Consider the following 24,607-nt stretch of genomic DNA (forward strand, 5'->3'; position numbering starts at 1 on the left):
AGACAGACAATCTGTCACTGACAGCTTGTGTACGTGACAAAGACGGGTACAGCTAGAGTGGAACTATTGTTTACTTTGCTCTGTGTGCAATGGGCCCAGTGTAGCCAGGCTTCCTATACATACACCTTCCGGCTTCCCTTCCCTGCAGCAATTGTCCCAGCTCCTCAACAGTATCCCTATGACACTATTAAAAAAAAACCAAAACAAAACAAATCCTTTTCTGCCGTAGCTCTTTTCCTCCCCTTTCCTCTGCTCTGTCTTTTCCTCTTCCTTCCTCCACACATCCTCTGAAAGGGACAAGGGGAAGCTTTTGTTTCTACTGCTGCTAAGTGCACGTGCGCTGGTTGCTCTGTCTGGGTTGCCTGCTGGCCAGACAGGCAGCAAGCTCACACTGCTGCTCTTCTTTACATGGAGTGGTATTCTGAATCCTTCACCTCTAATTCTCACAAAAATAGTAGTTATATAAAAACTTTGAGAATCTTTTTCTATCTGTTAAATTTGCTTGAAACTTGGCAGAAGTTACTGTGAGTGACTTCTGAAGGATGGTCAAACTGTCACAGTCGAATACATATTTAAGACCTGGATAAAAAGAATTAATATGATAGAGTTGTATCAATTTTTTCATGAATACCTCTCATAGCCAGAAGTATATGTGATTGATATTTACAAAAAATTATTACTGTTCAAAAGTTTCACTGTGGGGGTACACACGTTTTTCAGTTGTTACAAATACTTTAGAGAGAGCAGCTTTTAAATTCATCTAAAAATAGAGCCTGAATGGCAAATATCCTTTAGATGCAATATTTAAGGGCACACTTTTGAAAAGTTTAGTTTTTGTAGACAAAAGAGTAACTAAAAATGTAACATTATGTTAGAAAATTATATGTGCTGACTGAAATAGTTTCTCTCTTGCCCTTCCTGTGACTGAGCAAATCAGGAGAGAACAAGGAAACAGCTGGTCAAACACAGATGAATCAAGAGTGCAAAAGCACACAAACAGAGACTAAAGATTTGCCACAGAACACCAGGACTGAAATTTCCTTCTTTCAAATAAGACACAATTAGGAAAGGAAGAAGGTCTCCTGCCTGGAACACCTGTAGAACCTACCCCCATGAAAGGCACAGCAAAGTAAAAGACTCACCGTCTTCACTGGTGTGGGGCTCTGTACTGGCATCCTGGTCCACCTCCTCTAAGGTACCATGTTCACTGTATGGGCTGTCACTGGAGGCAAGCAGAAGGTTGAGCAGAGAGAGAAACCACATACATCAAAAATACTCCACCTCCATGAGATTATTTAAAATTATTCTTAAAGTGTTACAAAGTTATGTGCAACATAATTACCCTAGTGTGCTATGAATACATAATTAATAAAGAAGTCTATATACATTTCCTTGAAACAAAATTCAGACATTAAGAATCCCTCAGAACATTTGATTCATTTATAAATAAAAAGTCTGTGCATTTGCTGTCAAGGGAGTGTCCTGGTTTTGGCTGGGATAGAGTTAATTTTCTTCCAAGTAGCTGGTACAGTGCTGTGTTTTGTATTTAGGATGGGAATAATGTTGATAATACACTGATGTTTCAGTTGCTCCTGAGCAGAGTTTACACTGAACACCCCACCCCACCTGCAAGCAGACTGGAGGGCACAAGAAGCTGGAAGGAGACACAGCCAGGACATCTGACCCCAAACAAATGGATATTCCAGACCATGTGGTGACATGCTCACTATATAAACATGGGACAAAGCTGGTCAGGGGCTGCTGCTCGGCCACTGGCCGGGCACCCATCAGTGATGATGAGCAACTGTATGGTGTATCACTTATTTTGCATATTCTAATTATTGTTATTTACTCTTTTTCTGTCCTATTAAACTGTCTTCATTTCAACACATGAATTTTACTTTTTTTTCCCAATTCTCCACCCCATCCCACTTTGGGGAGAGTGAGTGAGTGGCTGTGTGGTATTTAGCTACTTGCCCAGTTAAAGCACAACAAAGAAAAGGAGCAGGCATCATAAGCTGAAATTTTGAAAGGTGGTTCACAGCCAAAGAAGCAATTTCCTACCTGCCTGTGGGCTCTGTACACCCGGAATTCTATCTCTGGCTGAACACAAAGCAGCCTCCTCCACAAAATGCTGTAGGAAACACTATCATAATTGCCTTTGCCTCACTTTTTTATACTTAACACTTTACTGTGTGGACCTAAATGCTCTTCTCATTTATCTTCATACTTCTAACCAGCCTAATGATTTTGTTTAGGACATAGAAGGATAATATTCTGACTTACCAATAGTCATCTCCAGCCATGCATTTTTCATACACTGGTCCATCAAGTTCTTTAACATCTGGAAAAATAGCCTCATGATGGATGATGATAGTTTTGATTATCTCATTCACATGTGCCTGACAAGACACCTGGTCTTGTATGTCTGGAACAGGCATCAAGGTTGGCCCAAAACAAATGGCCAAGTTGTATGGATCCATCATGTTTTCATCACTGTACTGTGAAAGGCTGTTATAACAGAAAAATCAAGAAAAATTGACTTTTCCACTGTGACTAACCTTATTCTGAAAACTGTAGAGAACTTCTTTTAATCACAACTTAAGAGATTCCTGTTGTCATTGACAATCACACATAAAGCAAAACAAGACTTCTTCAATAGGTTATATAGACTATAAAGTGAGATTATACCACATATATATTTATGTATATGTATGTGTTCTCATGCTACCACATTGAGTGTATGCTGACTTAATGGGCTAACATCAACTGCTGCTGCTTCTATCTCACCAGTGCTCCAAGTGAACTGGAGGCAAAGTGGGTATACATTTCTCACTGGACCTTGGTGCATCTCTTTCAACACCTGGCTACACAACTTAGTCACACTGAATTGTCTTCTGAAGGCAACTAAGTTCCTGGATCTTGCAAGGGCTCTTGTGACGTTTGATTTCTGCTTTTACCATGCAGCCTAAAATTCCTAAGCACCTTGCCTTCTGCCCACAAACTCCCACAATAGCTTCATTATGGAAATGTCCAAATAAATGGCTTTCATTGTTCTCATTAATGAACTTTGCAAGTTCTCCTTCTTCCAGAAAATGCAACGTTGCCAGTTTTCAATTTCGAATGAGAAGATGCTATCTATCCCCTTTTTCAAAAGCACTGGCATTTTTACTGGAAAAGCTGGCTTTTGAATGGTTCTATGCAGGGCCAGTAAAGCAGAACCTGAAATGCAGGGATGCCTTACACTGTGTTGTCCTGCACTCTGAAGCAGGATATGAAATCTAATGTCTGGTTGTGTTCAAATACAACACTATGTTCCCTCTAGAAAGGGAAGAGAGTGTTTTCCATATTAACAATACATATGCATGAGGCAAACCTTCTAAATGACTACCCTCATAACTAGCTTTTAAAATTAATCATGTTCACCCCTTTCTTATGCATGATTTATTATCCTGTCCCGTGTGTTAATTGGGGACATCTTGTTCTCCTGATTTATCAGGTGGTTCAGATTTTACACATGCAAAACTGTAAAAGAAGATTGTAACTATCATGGTGAAATGTGAAGTCCTGCTGATGGCTGTTAATATGCAGTGCCCCTCAGGGCTCAATAGCAAGGCTGGTACTGTTTAGCATCTCCATGAAACTAGACAAGGGGATGGAGTGCACACTCAGCCAACCTCCAGATGATGCCACACTGGGAAGGGAACAGAGAATGTGCCAAAGGGCAGACACACATTTAGAAAGACCTTGACAAGCTGGAAGAATGGAGAAATGGGAATTCAGTCAAGTTCAACAAGGATGAATGCGAAATCCTGCCCATGGGATGGAAGTCTTTCCAAAGCATTAGTGGCTATATTAGGAAGAGAAAAGCCAGCAGGTTAAGGGAATTAATGATTCCTTTTCCAACTGGTGCTTGGAAAGTTGCACATGAAGTTCTCTGGCTAGTTTTGAGAGACTGACAAACTGGGACAAGCCCAGGAAAGGACTACTATGGAGATGGCTGGGGAGGTAAAGCATATGAGTTATAATCTAAAGCAGAGACAACTGGGTTTGTTCAGCCTTTAGATGAGAAGGTTACTAGAGAATTTAGCTGCAATCTCTTACTTATATAAGATTATTAACAAGAGCAAGACAGACACAGGTGCAAAGAGATGAGGCAATAGACACAGCAAGGGATATTCCAGTGAAAGCAGGAAAAATTTTCTTTACTGTAAGAGTGACCAAGTACTGGGACTGACTGCCTGGAGAGGCTGTGTCTGCAGCAACAGTTTGAGGGTCTTGACTGGCCAAAGCCTTGAGCAACTTGATCTAACTTTGGAGCTTTGAGTGGGAGCCTATACCAGGTTAGGTCTGCCATGAGACCTGATGATTTCACATGGTCAAGCAGGCATAACTGCATATGCAAAAAGCAGAATGGGATTTTCAGGAAGTCAAATAACGGGAATATTTTTCCTGTGGATGCACCAGGAGCATTTGGAGGCAGTAAGGTATTTAATCTGCTTTCCAAACTGCATTCCTGTGGAGAGCACAGATGTAGCTAACATGACCACATAACAAGTACAACCCTGTACAGCTCTAGTTGATCTGTATGTAGGAGAAGCTGTGATGTAAGCTTTTAAGACATTTACATGCTGTCATTTTTGGGGGATGGATTCAGTTTCAAATGAATGGTTATTTCATAAAACTTTAGATCTCTGCCCCTCTCTTACATAGTGCTTGAAAGTGGTTCAGAAATTGCTAGAATAAAGGAAACAGGAACAGCTGTGACTACAGGCATGAACAAATAACCTGGCTGCAAAAGACCCTGTTTCTATAGGAACAGACAGGCTAGATGAAATGGGGAAGGTCACAAAGACAGAATGAATCAGCAAAGGGCAAATTTAGAAAAAAAGAGGAAAAAGGCGATATGAAAACAAATATAACAGGAAACAGACAAATTGACAGTAGAAAGAGAAAAGTTAGAATCAGGGCAAAGTGCACATAAGCAAAATTTTCTGCAAAACCATTCATGTCAGCAAAACCAGAAAGGGCCATGAAGGACTGGAGGAAGAAACACAGCTGAATTCCCCAACCTGTCTTTTATTTACTCTTACAGAAGTAACTTTTTTCTGGGATGATGAAGACATGAACACCACTTTCTCTCTCACACAACCCTCCTTCCAGTCTGTGTTTTGCAGTGTGAGAACCAAGCTACTCTACATCAAAGCATACACAGGGGATGTGTCTTCCCTATACTCATACTCCTATTATCAGAAAACAGAAGCAGCAAGACATAGTCTCACCCTGGCAGTGCCTAGCATCAAACAGATAACTTGTAGTGCCTGTGTTGCTTAAATACACTGAGGTTTTTCCCCATCGGGAGAAATCAGCTTGAGATAAGGAAAAGAAATGCATTTTTAAATTGCATAAACTAGTTTTAACATAGTTGCAGTTTGTATTTATTGTTTTTCTTACTGGCTTATTCTGTTGCCAGCTTTAATGCTGTAGACTGCACTCCCCATTTCAGACAACACTTTAATCTGTCTTGTTCAATTTTGGACAAATGGAATTTTAATTTGAATAGAATCCAGTGTTTCCATTCTATTTTCACTGCCAATTAGAAATTCATCTTTTGTGTTAAATGTAGCTTAATGTGAATTCTACATGAGTATGAGAAAACCTAAAGAACTTCAATAGCAGCAAAGGAAGGCAGATAAAGATGCAGCACCTGGGGTAAGTACTTACTGGTTGAGGAAGGCGAAGAGGTATCTCATCACTATAAGGACCGACCTGGGCAGAGTAAGGAGGAGTTTGCGGATGTGAAGAGCCCTCTCATAGAGATTGTCTATTCCTGCAAACAGAAAAAAGTACTTTATGTTCCCTTGTTGGATTGTCTAAAAGTGCATTCAGTCAATTTACTCAGTTTACTTTGAATCTTTATCATTGCATGCCTCTAGTCAGTACTGTCTAATTTTGGCCTGTTAGAAAAATGAGATCTAAAAGTTCTTCTCCCTCTCATTAAAACCACACAGCTTAAAGATAACGATAAAGAAGATACAACTCTGCCTAAGTCAAATGCTGGACACTCACTGAGCTTGACAGCTCACAAAACCACAAAACCAGTACATAAATAATCTGAAGGAATCAAGGAGAGATGTTGGCCATTCCTTTCAAATGAAGATATATTTTCTTTATTTGAATGTTCACATCAGATATGTAATTCAATCACTGAGCTCCTTTAGCAAGTTTTCCTAATCAAATGTCCAGCTGTAACTCTCTCAGTGGCAAAATAGGAGAAAGGCCCTATTTTTTTTTTTGGTATGGAGCCAAGAAACCCAAAGACTGCATTTTTATCAAATGATTTTATAGCAGTCCATGGAAATTCTTCTGGAATGGGAAAAATCATCTGATAAAATCATCAGTTCCTAAGGTCTTGTAACAAGGATACACTATCTTCTATGTTGGTCAGAAAGACTATGTGGGGCAATGATGGGATAAAAGCTTGAGCTGTTTTTCAGAATAAGCAGTATCTCAGTTTTTAAGTCAGTGTTTTTTCTGAGTCCACAGTAAACGACACTGTTGGAAACAACCTCAAATTTCAGTAATGCTTTTTATGTGAGCCAAGGAAGTACGCTGCAATTAACAACTTCTAGGGGAAATCTTAGCAGACTAAGATGAGTAATCCTGCCCAGTGGCACTAAACATCAGAGTTTCTGCAGAAGGACAACAGTCTACCACTGCTGGCATGAAGGAAGTCCGTTTGGATCATGGTATCTACTGCAGGAGCAGAATAGCAAAACTCTGGCAGGAAGAAAAAATGTATTCCCCAGCAGAGACCCTGAAGGCTGGACAGTGTCCCTGGTGAGCTGCTGCAGAGCTGGTAGGAAAAAGGACTGCTGACAAGCTGTATAATTAATGACTTAATGAGTCACTCTGAACCCAAACACTAGCTGGAAATCAGCTCAAGCCGGACATGCTAAGTCTGGGAGCTGTCTGCACAGTGAGGATCCATAGAGCAACTACAGTTCCCCTTTCCCATCCCAATGCATCTTCCAACACTCCTGCTTCAGCAGCACTGTGTGCTGCACACGGGAAGCTGGAGGGGAGTTTTGATGCAACTCCAGGACTTGCATTACAGCCTTTCCTGGCTAACGCCTTGTGCTACAGTCCTGCCTCCTTCAGACAATTCTGGAGATTGGTCCTGGGCCAGGTTCAGTTATTGCTGAATTCAAATCAGACCTGAGAAATGCACTGGGCTAGGACCCAAAGTGGATTGAGCAGCTCCTTCTAGCAGTGTGTTGCCTGTATGGCTGCAATGGCTCTGTCTAAACCAGTGAGCTAAACCAGGATGGGGCACACTGGCAGGCAGCTACCACTCAGTAGTTATCACACTCTCCAGTGTACTTGTGGTCCCTGCTGACTACAATTCCTCCAAGCATTCCTACACAAGTTTGACAGGATGCATGAGTCAGGAACCAGTCCCAGGAGGCAGAGCAGAGATGGCAGAGTAGCAACAGAGGTTCTGGCTGTGTAGTCATGTGTTGAACTATCCCAGCTGTCCCACCAGGGGCATGATCAGTACTAAATACTAGAAGTGACCTGAACTCCATGCTGAAGCAGTTACAAGCCATACATGCTTGAATGAGATGGGTGTGTTTTCAGTACCTTCCTGGTAACCCAGACCCAGTTTCCATGAAAGTCCCTTTATTGAAAATCCAAACTTCTGTCAAGTGGTAAATTTATGTGCTTTCTACATTATTTCAAGAGGCTTTTATTTCCCAGCACTGATTTGGTTTAAACCTAGGTAATGATGCAATGCATTTGCATGCTGCTTTTAAATGTGGAGCTGAATTTCATCGTAGCTTGAGTGTATGCAGTACATGAGTGTCTGGGTACTCAGGAAAAATGGAATGAATACAGAGCAATCTTTTTACATGCAGGAAGAAGGAATTTGCAGTTCTGCTGCTTCCCATGCAGAGGAAAGCTAAAGCATTGCTTTGCCTCCACTGGCTTTGCTAAAGAGAGCTTCAGGGCAGAAGGGCAATCCAAGCTATGAGCGGGTTGCTGCAAGGAAATACTGGCAAGCTCCATGCTGGAGAAAGCTGTCTCCCCTCTCACAGTAGTTCTGTTGGAGACACTTTTTTCATTAATCTGATTTTTTTCACCTGAGTGCCTTGTGAGGTATTACCTATTTCTCAGCTAAGAAAACGGAAGTGCTTGATATTACATGATTTGCCCTAGTAAGACAATTTAACTGCTGAGCTGAAATAGAAATCAGGGGATTTGAAAACTGGTTCATTACTCTAATGATATGATGAGACTCATATTCCCAAAGACAAGCAAGAGGACAAGCCTCTGGCAAGGCCAAACACAGTGGGAACTAATGTATTTTTTCTGACTGTGGAGAGAGACAGGGAAGAGAGACCTCTGTGAAGGACACAGAAATATCAACTACAAATCAAGACTAATGTCAAGTAAATATCACACAGATAAATGGTTATTATTTTCTAGTTCCCAGTTCTCAGAGCAATGGAAAACTTTTGGAGTTCTGGTCTGACACATCTGCCTACCAGACCCATGCAGAATACAAGTCTTTTGCAAGAGAGCAATGACTGGTGTTTTCAAAGTATTTTGGGCCAACTGGACAGCTGCAAACTACTCTGTTATTTTACTTTAAAGGAAGCACTGTCCTTGGTTGTACACATGGCCTCTCCTGCACTGGAGGTGAGACATGGTTATCCAACTGAAAAGGTTCAGCCTGGGAGCAGGCACAGCTTTGAAACATCAGTTCTGGATTGCAAACGTTCAACCAGCCTCTCCTAAGAGTCAGCCTCCAGGGGCCAATCTCTATATGAACAGGATTGCAAACATTTGGCAAAGGGAAGATATTACTGATCAAAACATATGGAAGGAGAAACCTGGTGTCAGCAACTAATGAAATGTGTTACAATAACATCCAGAGCTGTGCAAGGTAAGTATATTTCACAGCAATGGTAGCACAGAGGAGGAAGCAAACAACGGTAATGTAAGATGTCTCTCTACTTTAGGACCATGGCTTTGAAAGATAAAATCCAATGTAATACCACTTTGTGGGGGTTACTTGCTACTTCCACTTGGTGTAGTGCCTACTACTAGTAACAGAGTGAATGCCTAATGCATATTTTACACACCCTGTGAATGTCAAATGGGACTGAGTTACACTTGCAGATGTAATTTTTATGGTCAATTTGCAGCTGACAAGTTATATACATGAATATGTATTAGTGCTGCAGTTAACAATTTTGTGCCTCTTTTCATTTTGGTAGATGAGTCCAATCCAGCTCAAAGATATGTATTTATTAACTCAGCAATGCCACTTGCAGCTTTTTCAGATCTATTTAAGAAGGCATTACAGGAGGATAAACCCAGCAGTCTCCACTGTCACTTAGGGAAGAAAACACTTCCTATATTGTTGAAATTTCTTCATGGAGAGTTGACAATTCATAGTAGTTTTTTATTTTTTAAGTAATGGACAATAGTCTGGAAAAGCATAAAAAATAATTTTCTTTCAAAACATTTATGTCTTTAGGTAAACAGGCACTGCTAGTGGCAAAGGACTAAAATAACAAAAATCAGAAGGAAAAAAGATGTAAGTTTTCATTCATCTTGCCATTTTGTCTATGAAATTTAAAGCAAGGGAGATGAAACCATGAAGAACTGTAATGCTTTGGGCAGATGTTAAGCAGTCTGAATAGCTGAGGTGTGTCTGCTGCTGCATGCCACAGCTATATCTATGTAAATGTGGACTTCAGTAAGTCATGTGTGTAAGAGCTCACACCAGGAGAGAAACTGCAGTCCCCCAGCAGTGAAGTGAGTAACAGCCAGCCTTACTGAGCTCAGCTTCTGCACTTTCTGCCTCCACATAGCTCCTGTTACAAATACTTTCCTTGTCTTTGGCCCAATCTGTTTCTACAAAAGGGAAGAAAGAAGTTTACTGAGACTCTCCTCCTTCCCACCCCAACCTTGGATTTTCTTCTGGATTGCAGAATGCTGCTGGGACCAAGAGTAGCCATTCCTTAAGATGAAAATAAACAATTATGGTCCATAATCAGATGGATTCTTTATGTTCTGTTCTACCTTTCATGCTTCCTCTGGCCCAGCACATATAACTTGGCCCAAATTTTATCTAAATTAGATCATAAGCTCAAACAAAATAACACTGTTCTCATGAGTGTAATTAATACAAATTGCCATAAAAATCATAGTAATTTCACATTGTTTCCACTGTATTTACAACATGGAAAGCATTAACTCACAATGCTCTATTTCATTTGGAAATATATGCATAAATGTAAAGGAATTTCTTGGTAGCCGTACTGAGGAAAGGTTCATTTTGCAGCTGTAGCCTCAATTATGCCTGACATCCATAACTAAATACTTCATTTTCAAGGCTTTTTTCACTGGCAACATTACATTTCCATATAAAATGTGTGACATTCTGCCCTTTTACGGTTTTATGTGAACATTAACTTTACAAATTTGCTTTCTCCCTCTCCCCTTCTGTAACAATTTCTGCCAACAATTAAGAAACCACACTGACATTTATCTTAAAAAACTATTTGAAAATAATGTTTACTCCTTTTCCCACTGTTTTTCAGATCATGAATGCAGTATGAATTAAGAGTATTTAAAAATGCTTAATTAAACAAGTGAAAGTTTCCTAGACTTTATGTGTCAATTGTGATCTAAAGAAATTACAGTAACCTAAGTTCTCACAGAAAAAGGGACTCTGGCCCTGCTCCCATTAGCAGGAAAACCAAGATACATAATATGTGAGGACCATAGGAACAGAAAAAAGCCTAATAGAACTATGACTGATTCAAAGTCTGAAATGAAGGAGAAATCTTGTCTAGACAATTCTCCTTTCTGCATGATATCCAGAGTTAATGTTAGAATATAGCAATGGAATTGGTGTTTTAGATCCACAATCTATGGACAGTATGTACCACCTATGTACTGCATAGTCTATTTCGAAATGCTGGTTTGTTTTGTTTTTGTTTTTTTTCCCAATAAAGCATTCTTATTCCTTGGAAGTGGTGCACCATTCAACAACGCACATAGACTAGTACACAGCTGTAAAAAAACTCCACCTCAGGCTTCTCAGATAACCAGAAGATAACCTTGTTCTCAACATGGCTCTCTCATATGGCTCTGGCTGCAAGGCACAAGAGCTGCTTCTTTCCTCATACTTCATTCAAACTCCCCCCACTGTGACAACACAAAGTAAACTCACCCTGGTGTGCTCAAAGACAAAATCCCCTTTGTCTCACCTTGGTCCACACTTTACTCTCCTCTCTGTGCTGAAGGCATTGATATGCCATTTCAGCATGCCCCTAATGATAATAATCTCATGAAAACCAAACCAAACAACAAAATCATCCCCCATGCTTCTCCCAAAACCTGTAAGAAAACATATCTTGGACTCTTACAACATATTACCAGACTAAAATCCTCTGCTTTCTTGTATAACAGCAACAGCAGAAGTCAAAGCTAGCAGAACTACTCAGTCATTACATCATGTTTTGACAAACTCTCAGAGATGATGATCCAGATTCATGAGCACTCAGAGAACACTCAGTCTAAACCAGGATCAGATGGCAACACCTCTTTCTCAATAAACATTTAAAAATGTTGTTGTGAAAAGCAGTGACTTTGTTCCAGGCTATTGTTGTTACTGATTTCAGTTCTGCTGGATGATACCATTATTTAAATAAAAGGCTGTCAACCCTTTCACAAGAAAATAATTAATTGCCTTCTAGGAACATGCAATAGTTGGATATTTTCTATGGAAAACAAGATCTAGCACTAGGGATCTAGTATTCACAGCCATTTTTCTTAAAAACAAAATAAATACTTTTTCAGGATAACTGAATTGAAACCCTCTCAGACAGTGATGCTCTGAAAGGCTGGTGAATCTCTCCTGCCTGTGCAGGTGCCACATACATCTGCTCAGTCTATTGAACTTCCACCCTCTTTCCATGCACCCCATTCCCTCTTCAGCACCTTCGAGAGTGAATGAGAACTCTGAAATCAACCAGGTTCCTCTTCTTGGAACACATTTAAAAGGCTATTTTGGGCAAGTATCTTTGCATCTCCTGAGCATTCACTTGTATAATCTCTCTAAACTGAGCTCTCATTCATAGCATTTTACAATTTAGTTTATAATTGTAAATCAACAAATTTTTCCAGCAGATATGCTTTGATTCATCCAGAAGTTATGGAAACTGGTGCAGGATTATTAGGCAAAGTTCTATCATCTCTGTCATGCAGAAGATCATCAGTCAAAATGATTTTTTAGATTTCAATTTCTATGACTTGCAGAGATTTTCTGGGCTGTGGCACCACAGTCAGTTAAAGCTGAACTGAAGCAGAACCAGCATTATGCTTCCTAAAAGGGCACTGCCCCCTCAGCATCAGGGATCACACTGCTAAACTGTGGTTTTCAGGTCTTTAGAACTACTCAGTGCCACAAGTCTGTAAATAGCAACAGCTGCAGAAAATCCTGCAAAAAAAACATCAAAACACCACACATAGACGTGGTCACAGTGATCCACGTGTTTGTAACCTCCAGGAGAAATTACTGCAATCCTCCCTGTGTGGGAAGCAAACCACACACATTGTGTCCCCCAAGTAGGGAGCCAAAAACCACATCTGACTGCCAGCCTGGGACACTGTGCACCCATCAACTGGCAGCCCTGCCTGCTGGGCTGAGACCTCTGCCAAAACAACCCTTTGGAGAGCCTGACCTAATTAATACCCCAAAGGACTGGCTCTCACTACCTGTGAAACTGCCTCTTTCTCCATTCCAGTTGAAAGAGGCAAGTTATAAAGGAAGGGCAGAAAGGAAATTCTTCCTCAAAGCTAGATCCTCTGACCACTGTGCCCACAGGGAACAGCAAGTCTCACCCCTCAACACCTGCAGGGGTCAGTGAACTGGAGGAGGTTTTGTGCATGTCAGAGTAATTCACTCATCCACTGACAACTTTCCAAATTACTACAGCCTCTCCGTGTCTGGCTATGAGCACTAGCAGTGCACTGATCATGCAACTCTCCTCCAGGGCATCCCATTACAACTCGTGTGTGGGAAGGCAGACCAGGCTCTCCTGCAGACAACACTCAGCTGTTCCCCTCCCTCCCTGCACCCAAGAGTTTTTTGGGTTGGATCAGTGGTTTTCAGCTGAGCACAATAAAGGTCCAGAATCACACAATGTTGAGCAGTTGTTACTTATTCACCAGTGCTGACCACAAGCTGTGGGGCATGAAAACCTTGGAAAGTAACACAATCTGTTTGCATGTCCATGACTTCATTCGCTTCTGTCTGCCTCAGTGCACAGAGGAAAATAATAGTGTTTAAATTTAACTATCCCTTGTACCAAAAAATATTCTTCCTGCCCTATTAAACAAAGAATTGTACTGTACATTAATCCCAATGGAAAAAGGGAACAACCACAGCTGTGAGTATGACTAACAACTGAGCCAGACTGCTACACACAGCAAACTCAGGAAAATCTGTGAAGTTAGCTCTTTTTTCAGGCTACTACTGTGTATGTGAAAGTAAAATTATATTGAGAAAAACCAGAAATTTCTACTTACTGATACAAGAAATAAGATCATTAAATCTTTCCTTAGGAAAGACAGGATTTTCCAGCCCTCGGAAATAGAGCTTCAGTACTCCAGCAACTGAGTTAATGTCATGGTTACTTTGGTCGTCTGCCAAAGGATTTTCACCTAAAAAAGTAAATAAAGTGAATGAAACACATGCAGGAGCATTCTTGCATGGGACATTACTGAGTGACATTTTGGGTGGTTTTTGTTTTTAGTGTGTGGGAGTTGGCAATGCAAGCATTCAAGTAAGATAATAAACACTAATTTAGAAATCCCAGGCTATGATTAAACTAAAAAAAGGCAGCCTAAATAAAGCTTCCTTAAAATTACATAACCAAGTGATCTCTTAGGTCCTGAACTTCCAGCTAGGTATTTATGGACATGTTGTGATTTACAGTTCATAAAATAGAAAAGCCAAACACTCTTAACTGAGTAGAGTTTTGCAGACTTTTCTTTGGAGCCCTACATAGAACAAATGGAGTTAGACCACTCCTTGAATTGAAAATGTGTCTTCATTCTAAAAAGTTAAAAGCATCAGGAATATGTGCAACCATTTTGTTGAAAACCTGAAACCTCAGCCATGACTGCACTATTTTATTTATTTATAAATGTATTTTTATTTATGTAATTTTAAAGGCTTAATCTTTATTTTGAAACACTTTATGTATGGATTTTCAAGGATGCCACTACCTAGAAGGAGGAGTTAATAAGCACATATAAAAGCTGCAGAATGGAGGGATGTGGCTTCACTTAGCAAGTGAAACCAGCTGCTTTATGTATCTTGTCAAAGAAAAGATCAGGTTTAACAAGATATATATAACTAATACTGGGGAGCAAAATACTTTGCACATTTTTTCATGCTTTTAGTCACAAGACTTCTTGCTACAAGGGTTTTCTCATTAACAGATGATCTGCAGAAGTTTTAATTTTCTGTAGAAATTAAAACAATCCAGCTTTTAAGACTCAAGAAAAAAAGAATGCAAGATTTAAAAAAATTGTAATAAGGATTGCTTTAACATAGTTGGAGGATGGCTGGATCCTGGTTTCCTTAGCAGAGCAATCCTAGGCTGGGTGTTGCAAGTCACTGATATTGAAAAAGCTGGTTTTACTTCCTGGCATTTTTCATTTAATTCCTCCTCTGGGGCTGAAGTTTCCTTTGGGAATGAAAAATTGAATGACCCTTTTTTTTACCCCCTATTTTCCTGGATGGTGATGCAACTTTGGCAGAAGAACCAGAAAGCTGAGTACTCATATTCCAGGAGACCAAACAACAGGACTTCCAAATTTCATTAAGTAGTCTCTTGAATCAAATTAAACCCATTACCTTTCTTTTCTGAGGATCTTTAAAATAAAATATAAAAAAGCTATTATTTGCAGTTTACCATTAACAAAAAAACTAATGTTTACAGCTGATTGAAGAGTCATTCATCTTGTCTAAATGAAATGAGAAAAACCCCAAAGCTCCTAGGACATAATGGGGGAAAACATGCCCATGTCATCATTGTACTTCACATTTAAGCAAGTGATGGTGAAAAGTTTTAGGTGCAGTACACACAGTATAGACAATCTGGCTAAACAGCCAAGAAAATAATTAGAATTTAAAAGATTTTTAAATGTCAGGTATTAAGATGCTCAAATAAATGAAAATCCAATTACCTCTCTCAAATGAATTTTTAATATCATTGACTTCCACCTGGGAACCAGACACTCTAAAAATTCCCTGATGCTGAAGACCTGGAGAAAAGATGGGAGAGAGTGGTAAGAAATTAATTTATTTTTTAAGATACTTTAAATCTGTATTTTAAAAACAAAGCTGTGGTGCTAAATGTAATGTAAAAGATATATGAAAAAGTCAGGGTAATAACGAAATGACATCTTTTTTTTTCAGAGCTTACCATATAAATTTATAAATCTGATACAGCTTTCCACAATAAGAGGAATGACTTGCCCTGAATCCTGCAAAAACAAGAGCAGAATGAGTGAGCTGCAGATTAGAAAGAGGAAACCACCCTGCTATGGCCTCAATGTGAAAATACACTTTCTTGGTCAATCTAGATGGACATACAGTGCTGGCAAAAAATCACCTGAGAAAAAATACCACTTCTAACAGAATTCCCTTCCCATTCAGGGAGGGAGGAAAAAGAACAGGCAAAGAAAAGGATTATGGTCCTTAAAATAATTTAATTGGAAAATACAGTTCTCTACCTCTGTCACCATATGTGGCTAACACTGTATGTGACATCTAAGCTCATGCATGCATTTTAGATTTTTGAAGCAAAATGAGTAAAAGCAGTAAATTTGCCTTTTAAAAAGATTATTATTAAAAATAATAATTCATTATGAAGATGATCCCTCTGCATCCATTTAAGTGACCTTTCCTTTCCTGGTGAAGAAAGTCCTAATTACACAGGACCCAATTCCTCAATGTGGGGTTTTTTAGTTGTTTGGTAGGGTTTTGTTTTTGTTTTTGTTTTTTGGTAAAAAGAAGTTTATTACGAACAATTTACAAGGCTTTTCTGGATTTGCTGGACTATCAGAAATATTCTTGGAGCAGAGCCACCAAATGACATTGCATGGGATACCACAATGTCTCCCTCCTGACTGAGAGCACTGCTATGGGCTCTGCTGGTTTGTGTGCCCTACCACGGGGCAGGTGATGGCCTGGCAGGTTGTTTCTGGCTGCTCTAACTGGCTGGCAATCCCTGGGTGGTGAACTGCAGCTACTTTGAGCTGAGCATGTGGCTCAGCTGCTTCATCTCTACACACACAAGGTTACTGGGAAAGGGAGGTCACAGCCTGTATCTCTCCACCTGCCACTGGCATCACTGGAATCACAGCTCCTCATCTCAGCAGTGATATAGCAGCAAGTATGTAGCTACATTTTCAGTTACACAAAAGTGCTTTAAAATAGGATAAAAAGCATTTGTGATGGGAGAGGGAGAAGTTGACTATACATTAATTTTCAGTGAGTTACTTGTCTTTTTCTTTTAAACTGCTTCTTTTCCAAAAGAACCATTGGAAACCTTTTGCTTTTACACTTTAAAAAATGGATGTTTTAACCCAAGCACACTAGTGACCACAAGTTATCAAATACAGATTAAGGACATAAATAATATGATTTAAAATTATTTGGAAAAATTGATGCTTATGTTGCAGAAATTACTGGTTCATAAATAATCTTAGAATTTCTTGTCTTGGAAGCTGTAATTTTTCTTTCCAAATGAACTTCCAATATGTAAGGGCTCAGACAATTGACTAATTCATTTGGAAATTTAGTATAAAAGCAGTCTGAATTATAAAATCATTAATTCAAAAGCACCTTGTGACTTAGAATACACACTTCCTCTTACAATTAGTACTTCTTTTTAATCTATACTACACTAATGGGAAGTTTATGAAATAAGCTCAAGCAGAAAAAAACCAACTAAACAAGTTTGAAAAATAACACACAGTAAAGCAATGAAACATTGCACTTCCTGAGGTAACCTAACCCCTAATCTAACATGTACTCTGTGCTGTTTTAGTGGGGCTTACAAAAGACTGTTATCACTAACTATGCAATTTAAATTGTGGCTTGTTTGTCTTTTAATTTAAAACCCAGCAAAGACTGGCTAGCCAAGGACCAGTAGTGGCTGGATCAGCATTTCCTCTTTGACTTGTGTCATGGTTCGGCAGCAGCTAAATAAAAAACCCCTTGGAACAGGTCAGTTGTTAAACATAGGAACACCATCATCTTCACCAACACTGAGCAGCCCAGCTCTCCAGAAAAGCAAAGTATTAGAAAAAATGCACAACATGCACCCACATCTCCTGTTAGTATGTTGGTTCATGCAAAGAATGTAAAGCCGAGGAAAAGATAGTGTTTGCAGTAAGAAATTACAAAAATACTCAAAACCCAAATCACTTTCATATTTGGTTTTGGAGAATCTGTTCAGAACCACATAAAATTTTGTACTTAAATAATACCCTGAAATAATCTAAACAGCTTTGCCTTTTGGATCTAATCAAAGGAAAATAATTTGAAGTAACAATCTGTGTTGGTGATGGCGAGTGTCAAGAACAGTGACCCTACTGCTACTGTGAATTTAATCTGATGTGTGCAGTCAGTGAATGCATGTTGTGATAGTTACAATTTCTTATGATGCAAAATTCTAACAAAAAGCAGTTTGGCCTGATACTATATTTCACTAGCTGTGCCTGTCAAAATAACCCATCCCTATCAGGAATGACATGGTCTTGGGCAGAGATGCTGTCCTAAGACAGCTCCCACATTGGAGCAAATGGCATAAGGCTACCAGCTTTTTTGCCCTCTTTCCTTTTGAAATATTAATTATCTAGGACTCCCCATTGGATGTAAGCCCTATCAGGCACATTGCAATGGATTATAACCTTTTTTCTGTGAGGGAAAATTATGGGGTACCATTTCTCCTGATTTGCTTTGTTCTTCTTTAGTCTAGGGGCTTTCATTGTGAGAATTCCTGCTTCCTTGCTTACTTTCACCCTTAAGCAAGAAACTGCTCGTGATACTTATCTATTTTATCATGTGATCATTTCTCAAAGTCTTTGCATTTCACAGCACCTCCTGTGTAACAATAAAAATAATAGTAAACATTTTCCCTTTAGTAGTGCTGAGGATGGCTGAAAGCTTGATTCAAAGACAGCTAAATCAGTACAGTGCCACTGAGCACAGAATTTGTTCTGCAAAATGTTTGCCACTGGCTACACTGAACAAGAAAAAAAATCCCTGTAACATTCAAACCCAATTCACAGTGCTTGCAGTCAAGAATTTTACTCACTGCATTCATAAATGTATTTTTACAAATTTTTAAAGATTTCTTTCCTGTAGCTGTGTCAGCTAGCGTCCAGAGACACAAACTGTGATATGGGTGGGTCCTTGAAAATTAGTAATAAAATATCCATCATTTAAGACTATAATCCCTCCAGAGTTCTGCTCTGGTTTAGTTTTGCCTGCTATATTTGTACACTCATTTCTTAATGCAAACTTCTACCTCCAGGTCTGTGAAAGAACTTATTTAGAGCCAGGCAGGAATGCAACCCGAGAGCGAGGCAGAGCTGGTTCTCCTGTCACCAGAACTATACCTGATGTCTCGTGTGAGAGTTCCTTCGGCCTCGGCTAGAAGCATTATTAGAAATAAAAGTAGGAGAAAGAAGAAGATAGTAAATACAGCAAAGATACAAGATCCAGAATAGTGGTGATCACAATTTCAAACAATATAATAAATTCCTAAAGTCATAGGAAATCAAAATCTGGATATCAAATCCAGGGAAATACTGCTTCTCCACAGACCTTGAAAACTGGATGTTATGAAAATAGAAAACAGGAAATTGTGGTGAGTTGTGGGATGCACCACTACATCCTATCTTCTACATGAAGCTAAGTTCCCTATTAAAAGCAGGCTGACAATACTATTCCTCTTGATTAACACAATTGTAGGAAGGCTAATGTGAGAAACTAATTCCCCTCTTTCCCTTTGACTTCAGGAAGTATTATATTGATCAACCAGGAAAGAAGAGCCCCCGGCCAGACTCAAACATAATGATCTGCCTCAGCTTCTGTGAGGTGGTGACCATTATAGCAAGAAGTGTGGAGATCAGCCACTGGGGTGGCTGGTGCCAGTACCTTGATGAACGACTCCAAATCACCATTAAACAACTTAGCACTACACTGTGATCGGGGTCTGGGCTTCCTGTGTTTCTGGGGCTTAGGGGGAAGATTTGGAGGCCTAAGGGAAGGGAATATGATTACTGAGCAAGGTAGAATCAAGACATGCAATAAAATGATATGTCTGTAAACTCATGGCAAAACAACAGAACATTGTAAAGGGAGGAATAAACACAATACTTATCAAATAAAGACTTTCCATCAAATTTAAATGTAACACATTTAAGAGTGGAGAATTTCCCTGTTAAAAATTACTTATGGATAAATAATGACATTCTCTATGAATCCCTGTTTCGCAGTTTTACCATATAAATTTATTCCAAACGCTGCACAATTGGAATGGCCTTTTTTGTTGTGGTCATGCATAAAATGTGCAGCAACCACTGAATTCATCCTGCCAGCCACAGCAGAACACAGACCACTCAACACACCTCTTATCAAGCAGAAAAGTTGCTTCATTTTGGAGGAACTTCAAATGCAAATTAAATCTACTCAGCACACTCCTAAGATGCTTCAAAACCAAACTGTCTGCATTTTCAACTAGAGCCAGGAAGATTTAACAGCTTTAGCCTTGCACATCCAACCATCAACAACTTCACCCATGAAAAGCAACACCTTGCTAGTTAGCTAATTGAATTAAAAGTATATCAACTTGAACAAATAAATAAAACCAGCATAACACATAAGGAAGTAAAGGAAGAACACACAGAACTTTGGTCTGCAAAATTTTTCCAGATTTGTTACACGTGGTGACTACAACTGAAAGAGATTACAGGAAATAAATACCCTTCTCTAGGTCACAAACACTGTGAATGTCAGGCCAACAGCTATATGCCAACAGCTTCCTTAGTTCCCATGTGCCAGCAGTTTCTATACGTTTTTTTGGGCTTAGCAAAAAATCAAATGTTTTTGGGGAATCAGTGAGAAACAATAAGGCACAGAGCATTCAGCAGTGGGATTTTAGTTTGTTTGAGTATGATCTGCAATTTTAAACTCATCTTTAAAGATATCCTTTTCCCTTCTACAATTGAACTTTGAACTTAAAGAACATTTATGTTTACGTTTCATAGTCCGGAAACATAACTGAACCTTGGGGCAACAGGCAAGGCCCAGCTCAAAGCTGAGAAGAGATGGGCAGGCCCTACTCCTCAGAATATCCTTCTCCAAGTGATCAGCTGTGAGAAGATATGAGGTAAGATGGCTTCACTGCTCCCCCACTTTACTAAGGTAAAATCATTGGCTAAATCCACCATCTCCTTTCAGCAGTTTAGACAGCAGGGAACTTAGGATGATGTGAGCCTGATGAGTCGCCTGCATTGGAGTCAAGAAAGGAAGTTTTTCTCATTAGACATAAACTTGTTGATTTCCATGCATTCCCAGAATGGTAGCACCTGGAGGCAGAGTTAAAGGTACAGTTGTCAGAATGAATATCAGCAATTGGGAGGAATGCTCTGATTTGTAACCACTTTTCAACTGAGGTCATGTAAGGGAAGTAGTTGAGTAAGTCCAACTTTACAGAGTTAGCAAAGAACACGGAGTGGTGGAAAAAAATGTGGTGTAAAGTCTGTAGAGATGTCCTGGGAACACTGGAAAGATGGTTCTTTGAGGCATTGGGCAAGGATTGGGCATGGAAAGGGAAGGGGAGAGTAAGACCATGCAAGCTGGGATGGGTGTTCCTGCTTTAGCAGAGCACACTGCCTGTAGCAGTGATAAATACAAGCAGCAGCTGCAAATCCAAGCAGTTGCCATGGCCCACTCCTAGTCTCTGGGGGCTGCAGAGCTTATCTGGGTTTATATCTGGAGGCAGCTTCAAAGGTGTGGCATTACACAACTGAAAAAGTATGTGCAGTACAAAGCTGGGAGATCTAACACTGAATCCCTTCTCTTTTGTGGATATATTGAGCCATTTAAGTATGGAACACATGGATGCTAGGGAAGGTAGGTATTTGTGTCCAGAGCTAGATTATCAAAGACACAGCCCATTGTCCAAATTGATCTTCCTACTAGGTTTTTTCAACTGTGTATCCTGACCAAGTGAAGTACTAACTGAGAGTCAAGGTATCTCTGACAACTGAAAATATATTTCTTTTCAGGCACTAAAGGGCCCCCTGCAACTTCCAAATTTGATGTGTGATTCACAAATATTTTTAACGATCTCCCAGCGTGTGCCACCCTTGACACTGGCCAAAGCAGCTCACAAAAATGAGGAAGATGAATGGTGTGATCCTTTACTCATCAGCATGCTGAAACAGAAATGCTGAAAGTTAAAACACACAGAGTCTGTACATAATTTATGTAACAACAGCAACAAGCCTTACTTGTTCTAAAATTTGTAAAATCTAAGATTTTACCTATTTTTTAATTCTAAACCAAGTCAGATAAAAATATCTTACCTTGTTGTCATGTATTCAGCCCTGTGACCTAGAAAGTTCAATAAACAGTAAACAATGATTTGTAGGTTTTAGGTTGAATTTTTTGTATCTGAATTATACTTAGCAAATTATTTTTAGTCCTAACTTTCACACTACCAGCAAAAGATACACAACTATACAACAAACAGGGCATGTAGTTACCTACTATCTCCACAGTTCCACTTAAACACAACCCATGTTAATGAAGAACTTTAAAGAAACCTACCAAAGATAGAGAGTCACTTGATACTGTAAATAATTTCAAGTCAAATTTCAAACAATGTCTATTGTTGGTGCTCATATGTTTCAGTGGCTAAATCAGTACGGAAATAGAGCTGTGCCAAGATTAGATTACATCTCCCCCTATGCCTTGTGCCTAAACCTGTTCAGTGCTGAAAATGCAGGGCTCTAGACACAAGTAGTAATTAGAAGACTCTTTTCCCTGTGTATTGCAGGAAAAAAGTACAACACTATCACTGAAAAACACCATAGAGAGCTGCAGGGAATTGTAAAGAAGCAAATATCATATTCCAGAAAAGCTCCTTTGCAGATGAAGAGAACAGCAAATCAGGCATGACTGACTTATCATAATGAAAAGCAAAATAATGAAACAGGACAAAGAACATGGTATGGTAAATTCCAATGAGCCCAGCATTGCCAAAGGGAGATTGTGCCCTATTAATTCATTAAAAATCTTTGAACATGTCAATAAAATACTGGATAACAAAGAATCAGTTCAATTAATTTACTTAAGCTTTCAAAAGCCACTGGTAACTTTCTTCACGGGAGGTGACTAAAGAAACTAAACAGCCATGGATAGTGTGGCAAAATATTCTCACTGATCAAAAACTAGTGAAGAAAAGGAAAACCCAGTGGAATTACAATGGTCTTTTTTTCATCATGGCAAAAAATGCAACAGCCATTTACTCAAGCCTTCCCATTAGCACCATTTATGCAATCCATAAGGTATTTATTAATATCTTGAGAGATCACAGCAGCTAAGGAGCCAGAGCACTGTGCAGATAACTGAAATACTTTTGTATCAAATCCTGACAAAACTATGAAGCCCTTTAAAGGGGTTAAGTGACACACAGTGGAAACAAAATTCACTATCAACAGGTTCAAGTAAGGTATTAGGGAAGAATTAAACACCCATGCCAGTGAACAGAACTATGGATACAACCTCTGAAAATCACTCTGAGCTTCGCTTTGGCTAGGTGAAGCTTCCCAATTCAAAAGTGACACCAAACCAGCTTTTCAGACTCCAGGAAGAATGAGTAACAGTGATATGAAAAGAATAGTATTATGTGCCAGCGCTCAGATGCATGCAAAGTACTGCACAGTACTGAAGACCCTAGTCTAAAAATACATTTTGCAGTACTAGAAGAGTGTGGATCCCCTCAAAGCAGCACAAAGAAAAAGCTCTGGGAACAATCTCTGACAGTAAGACATGTTGGCATCTATTTTAGATAAGTGAAAAAGAGAGATGAAAGAAGAATATGAAAAATAACCTTTTACAGAAAGAGAGTAAACCAGGGATTTCTCCCTACTCAGGTTACTCAAGAAGTTCACTGAGACTAAGAATCCCAATAATAAATGTTAGTAAAACAGAAGATGTTACAAATGCTGTGCCTGGGGGATTTTAAACAAATCTTTGATATTTAAATTTAGGGCAAAAGGTGTCTGGGCCTTAGGGGCAATTTCTTCTACAACTCCATGTTTTCTTTCTTGCATTTCCCTTTGCTTTGGTAATTTCTTCTTTCAATAGATGACCTTTGGATCAGGACTAATATGAGCATCAGTGTGCTTCCTCTGTTTAGTATCAATTTCATTTGAGTGTTTCTTATTTTCCTTCCAAGTCTGTAGATGCAGATTCAGCACAGAGCACTTCATCTATCATCCCTGTGCAGATCACGAATATGTATCTGCTCTGTTCATAAACAGCAAGACTGTAGTAGGCAGGTGATAAACCAGAATAGAAGCCAAATGCTGTTAACATTGTGGACACCAGATGGGAACCTGGATCTATTCAGCCTACATCCTTACACTGTATAGTTTTGAATAAAAGCAAGAAAGGATGCCCAAGGAAAACTTGCAGTTGGGACAATCCACTCCTTCTCCCTGCATTCTCCCTAGCTTTATTTCACACAGCACACTGTTATTTGTCTGCAGTCTTGCTGATATGAAAGTTTCCAGAAAAGGCAGTTTGAGGGGAGCAGTTCATGTCCTACAAATTCATTCCTATATTAGCTACATAAATAACATTCATAATTCCACTGTGATTTGATCCTTTCAATCCTCCCCATTCAAGAAACTTTCAGAATTCAAGTCCTCCATCCCAGGCGTGGGAGCGTATGCAGGACGTGCCTAAACCAGAGGGGGCATGTTCTGCAAAAACTAAAACTTTTTAACCTGTAAAAATTTACTCCAAATATCAGCTTTGAAAGTAAATGTGTACATTTGAGGCACTATTTGTATGTGCCATGCTATGCTGCTGGGACAACAAAAATGTGCAAAACCACTGAGGGCAACACAGATTAACTACGTGGGGGTTACAGATGGTGGGTAGAAGGAAACTCCTCAAACAGAATAGTTCAAGCATGCCTCAGCATGGCAGAATGGCCCAAAGCCTAATGGCAATTTATCACTTTGGTCACCCTGCTGAGAAGCTTTTCTTCAGGTTTCCTTTCAAACAATTCTTTCCTTACTTTTTTCCAACATGGTTTATGCAGCAGATTCTGTTGCCTTTTATCTCCTTCCCTTTCACTGTATTTTTCCAAATACATTTTCAATGAGCTTCCAGAAGAAAAATGTTCTCTTTTTTTACTACAGTCAGCTGCACACTGTTCTGTATGAATAAACTGTTCACCACACACATTCAAAATAAGAA

At 39.4% G+C, this 24,607-nt stretch overlaps 1 protein-coding gene across 4 annotated transcripts in view; it reads right to left on the reverse strand.

The window, feature by feature from the left end:
• The window catches only part of SRGAP1 (SLIT-ROBO Rho GTPase activating protein 1), a 134,846-nt gene that overhangs the window by 12,457 nt on the left and 97,782 nt on the right, over window positions 1-24,607 (reverse strand). For 3 of the 4 annotated variants that reach the window (XM_056516267.1, XM_056516271.1, XM_056516269.1), the window contains exons 11-18: window positions 21,700-21,727; window positions 19,265-19,367; window positions 15,519-15,579; window positions 15,280-15,357; window positions 13,612-13,746; window positions 5,725-5,830; window positions 2,287-2,511; window positions 1,143-1,222 (exon numbers count right to left, since the gene is read on the reverse strand). In XM_056516267.1, the coding sequence (XP_056372242.1) occupies window positions 1,143-1,222; window positions 2,287-2,511; window positions 5,725-5,830; window positions 13,612-13,746; window positions 15,280-15,357; window positions 15,519-15,579; window positions 19,265-19,367; window positions 21,700-21,727 (816 nt within the window). Of the gene's footprint in view, window positions 1-1,142; window positions 1,223-2,286; window positions 2,512-5,724; window positions 5,831-13,611; window positions 13,747-15,279; window positions 15,358-15,518; window positions 15,580-18,723; window positions 18,758-19,264; window positions 19,368-21,699; window positions 21,728-24,607 lie in introns of all 4 variants that reach the window. The other variant, XM_056516268.1, reaches the window with a different exon arrangement.

This window comes from Oenanthe melanoleuca, chromosome 1A (genome assembly GCF_029582105.1).
Source record: "Oenanthe melanoleuca isolate GR-GAL-2019-014 chromosome 1A, OMel1.0, whole genome shotgun sequence".
Taxonomy (NCBI): domain Eukaryota; kingdom Metazoa; phylum Chordata; class Aves; order Passeriformes; family Muscicapidae; genus Oenanthe; species Oenanthe melanoleuca.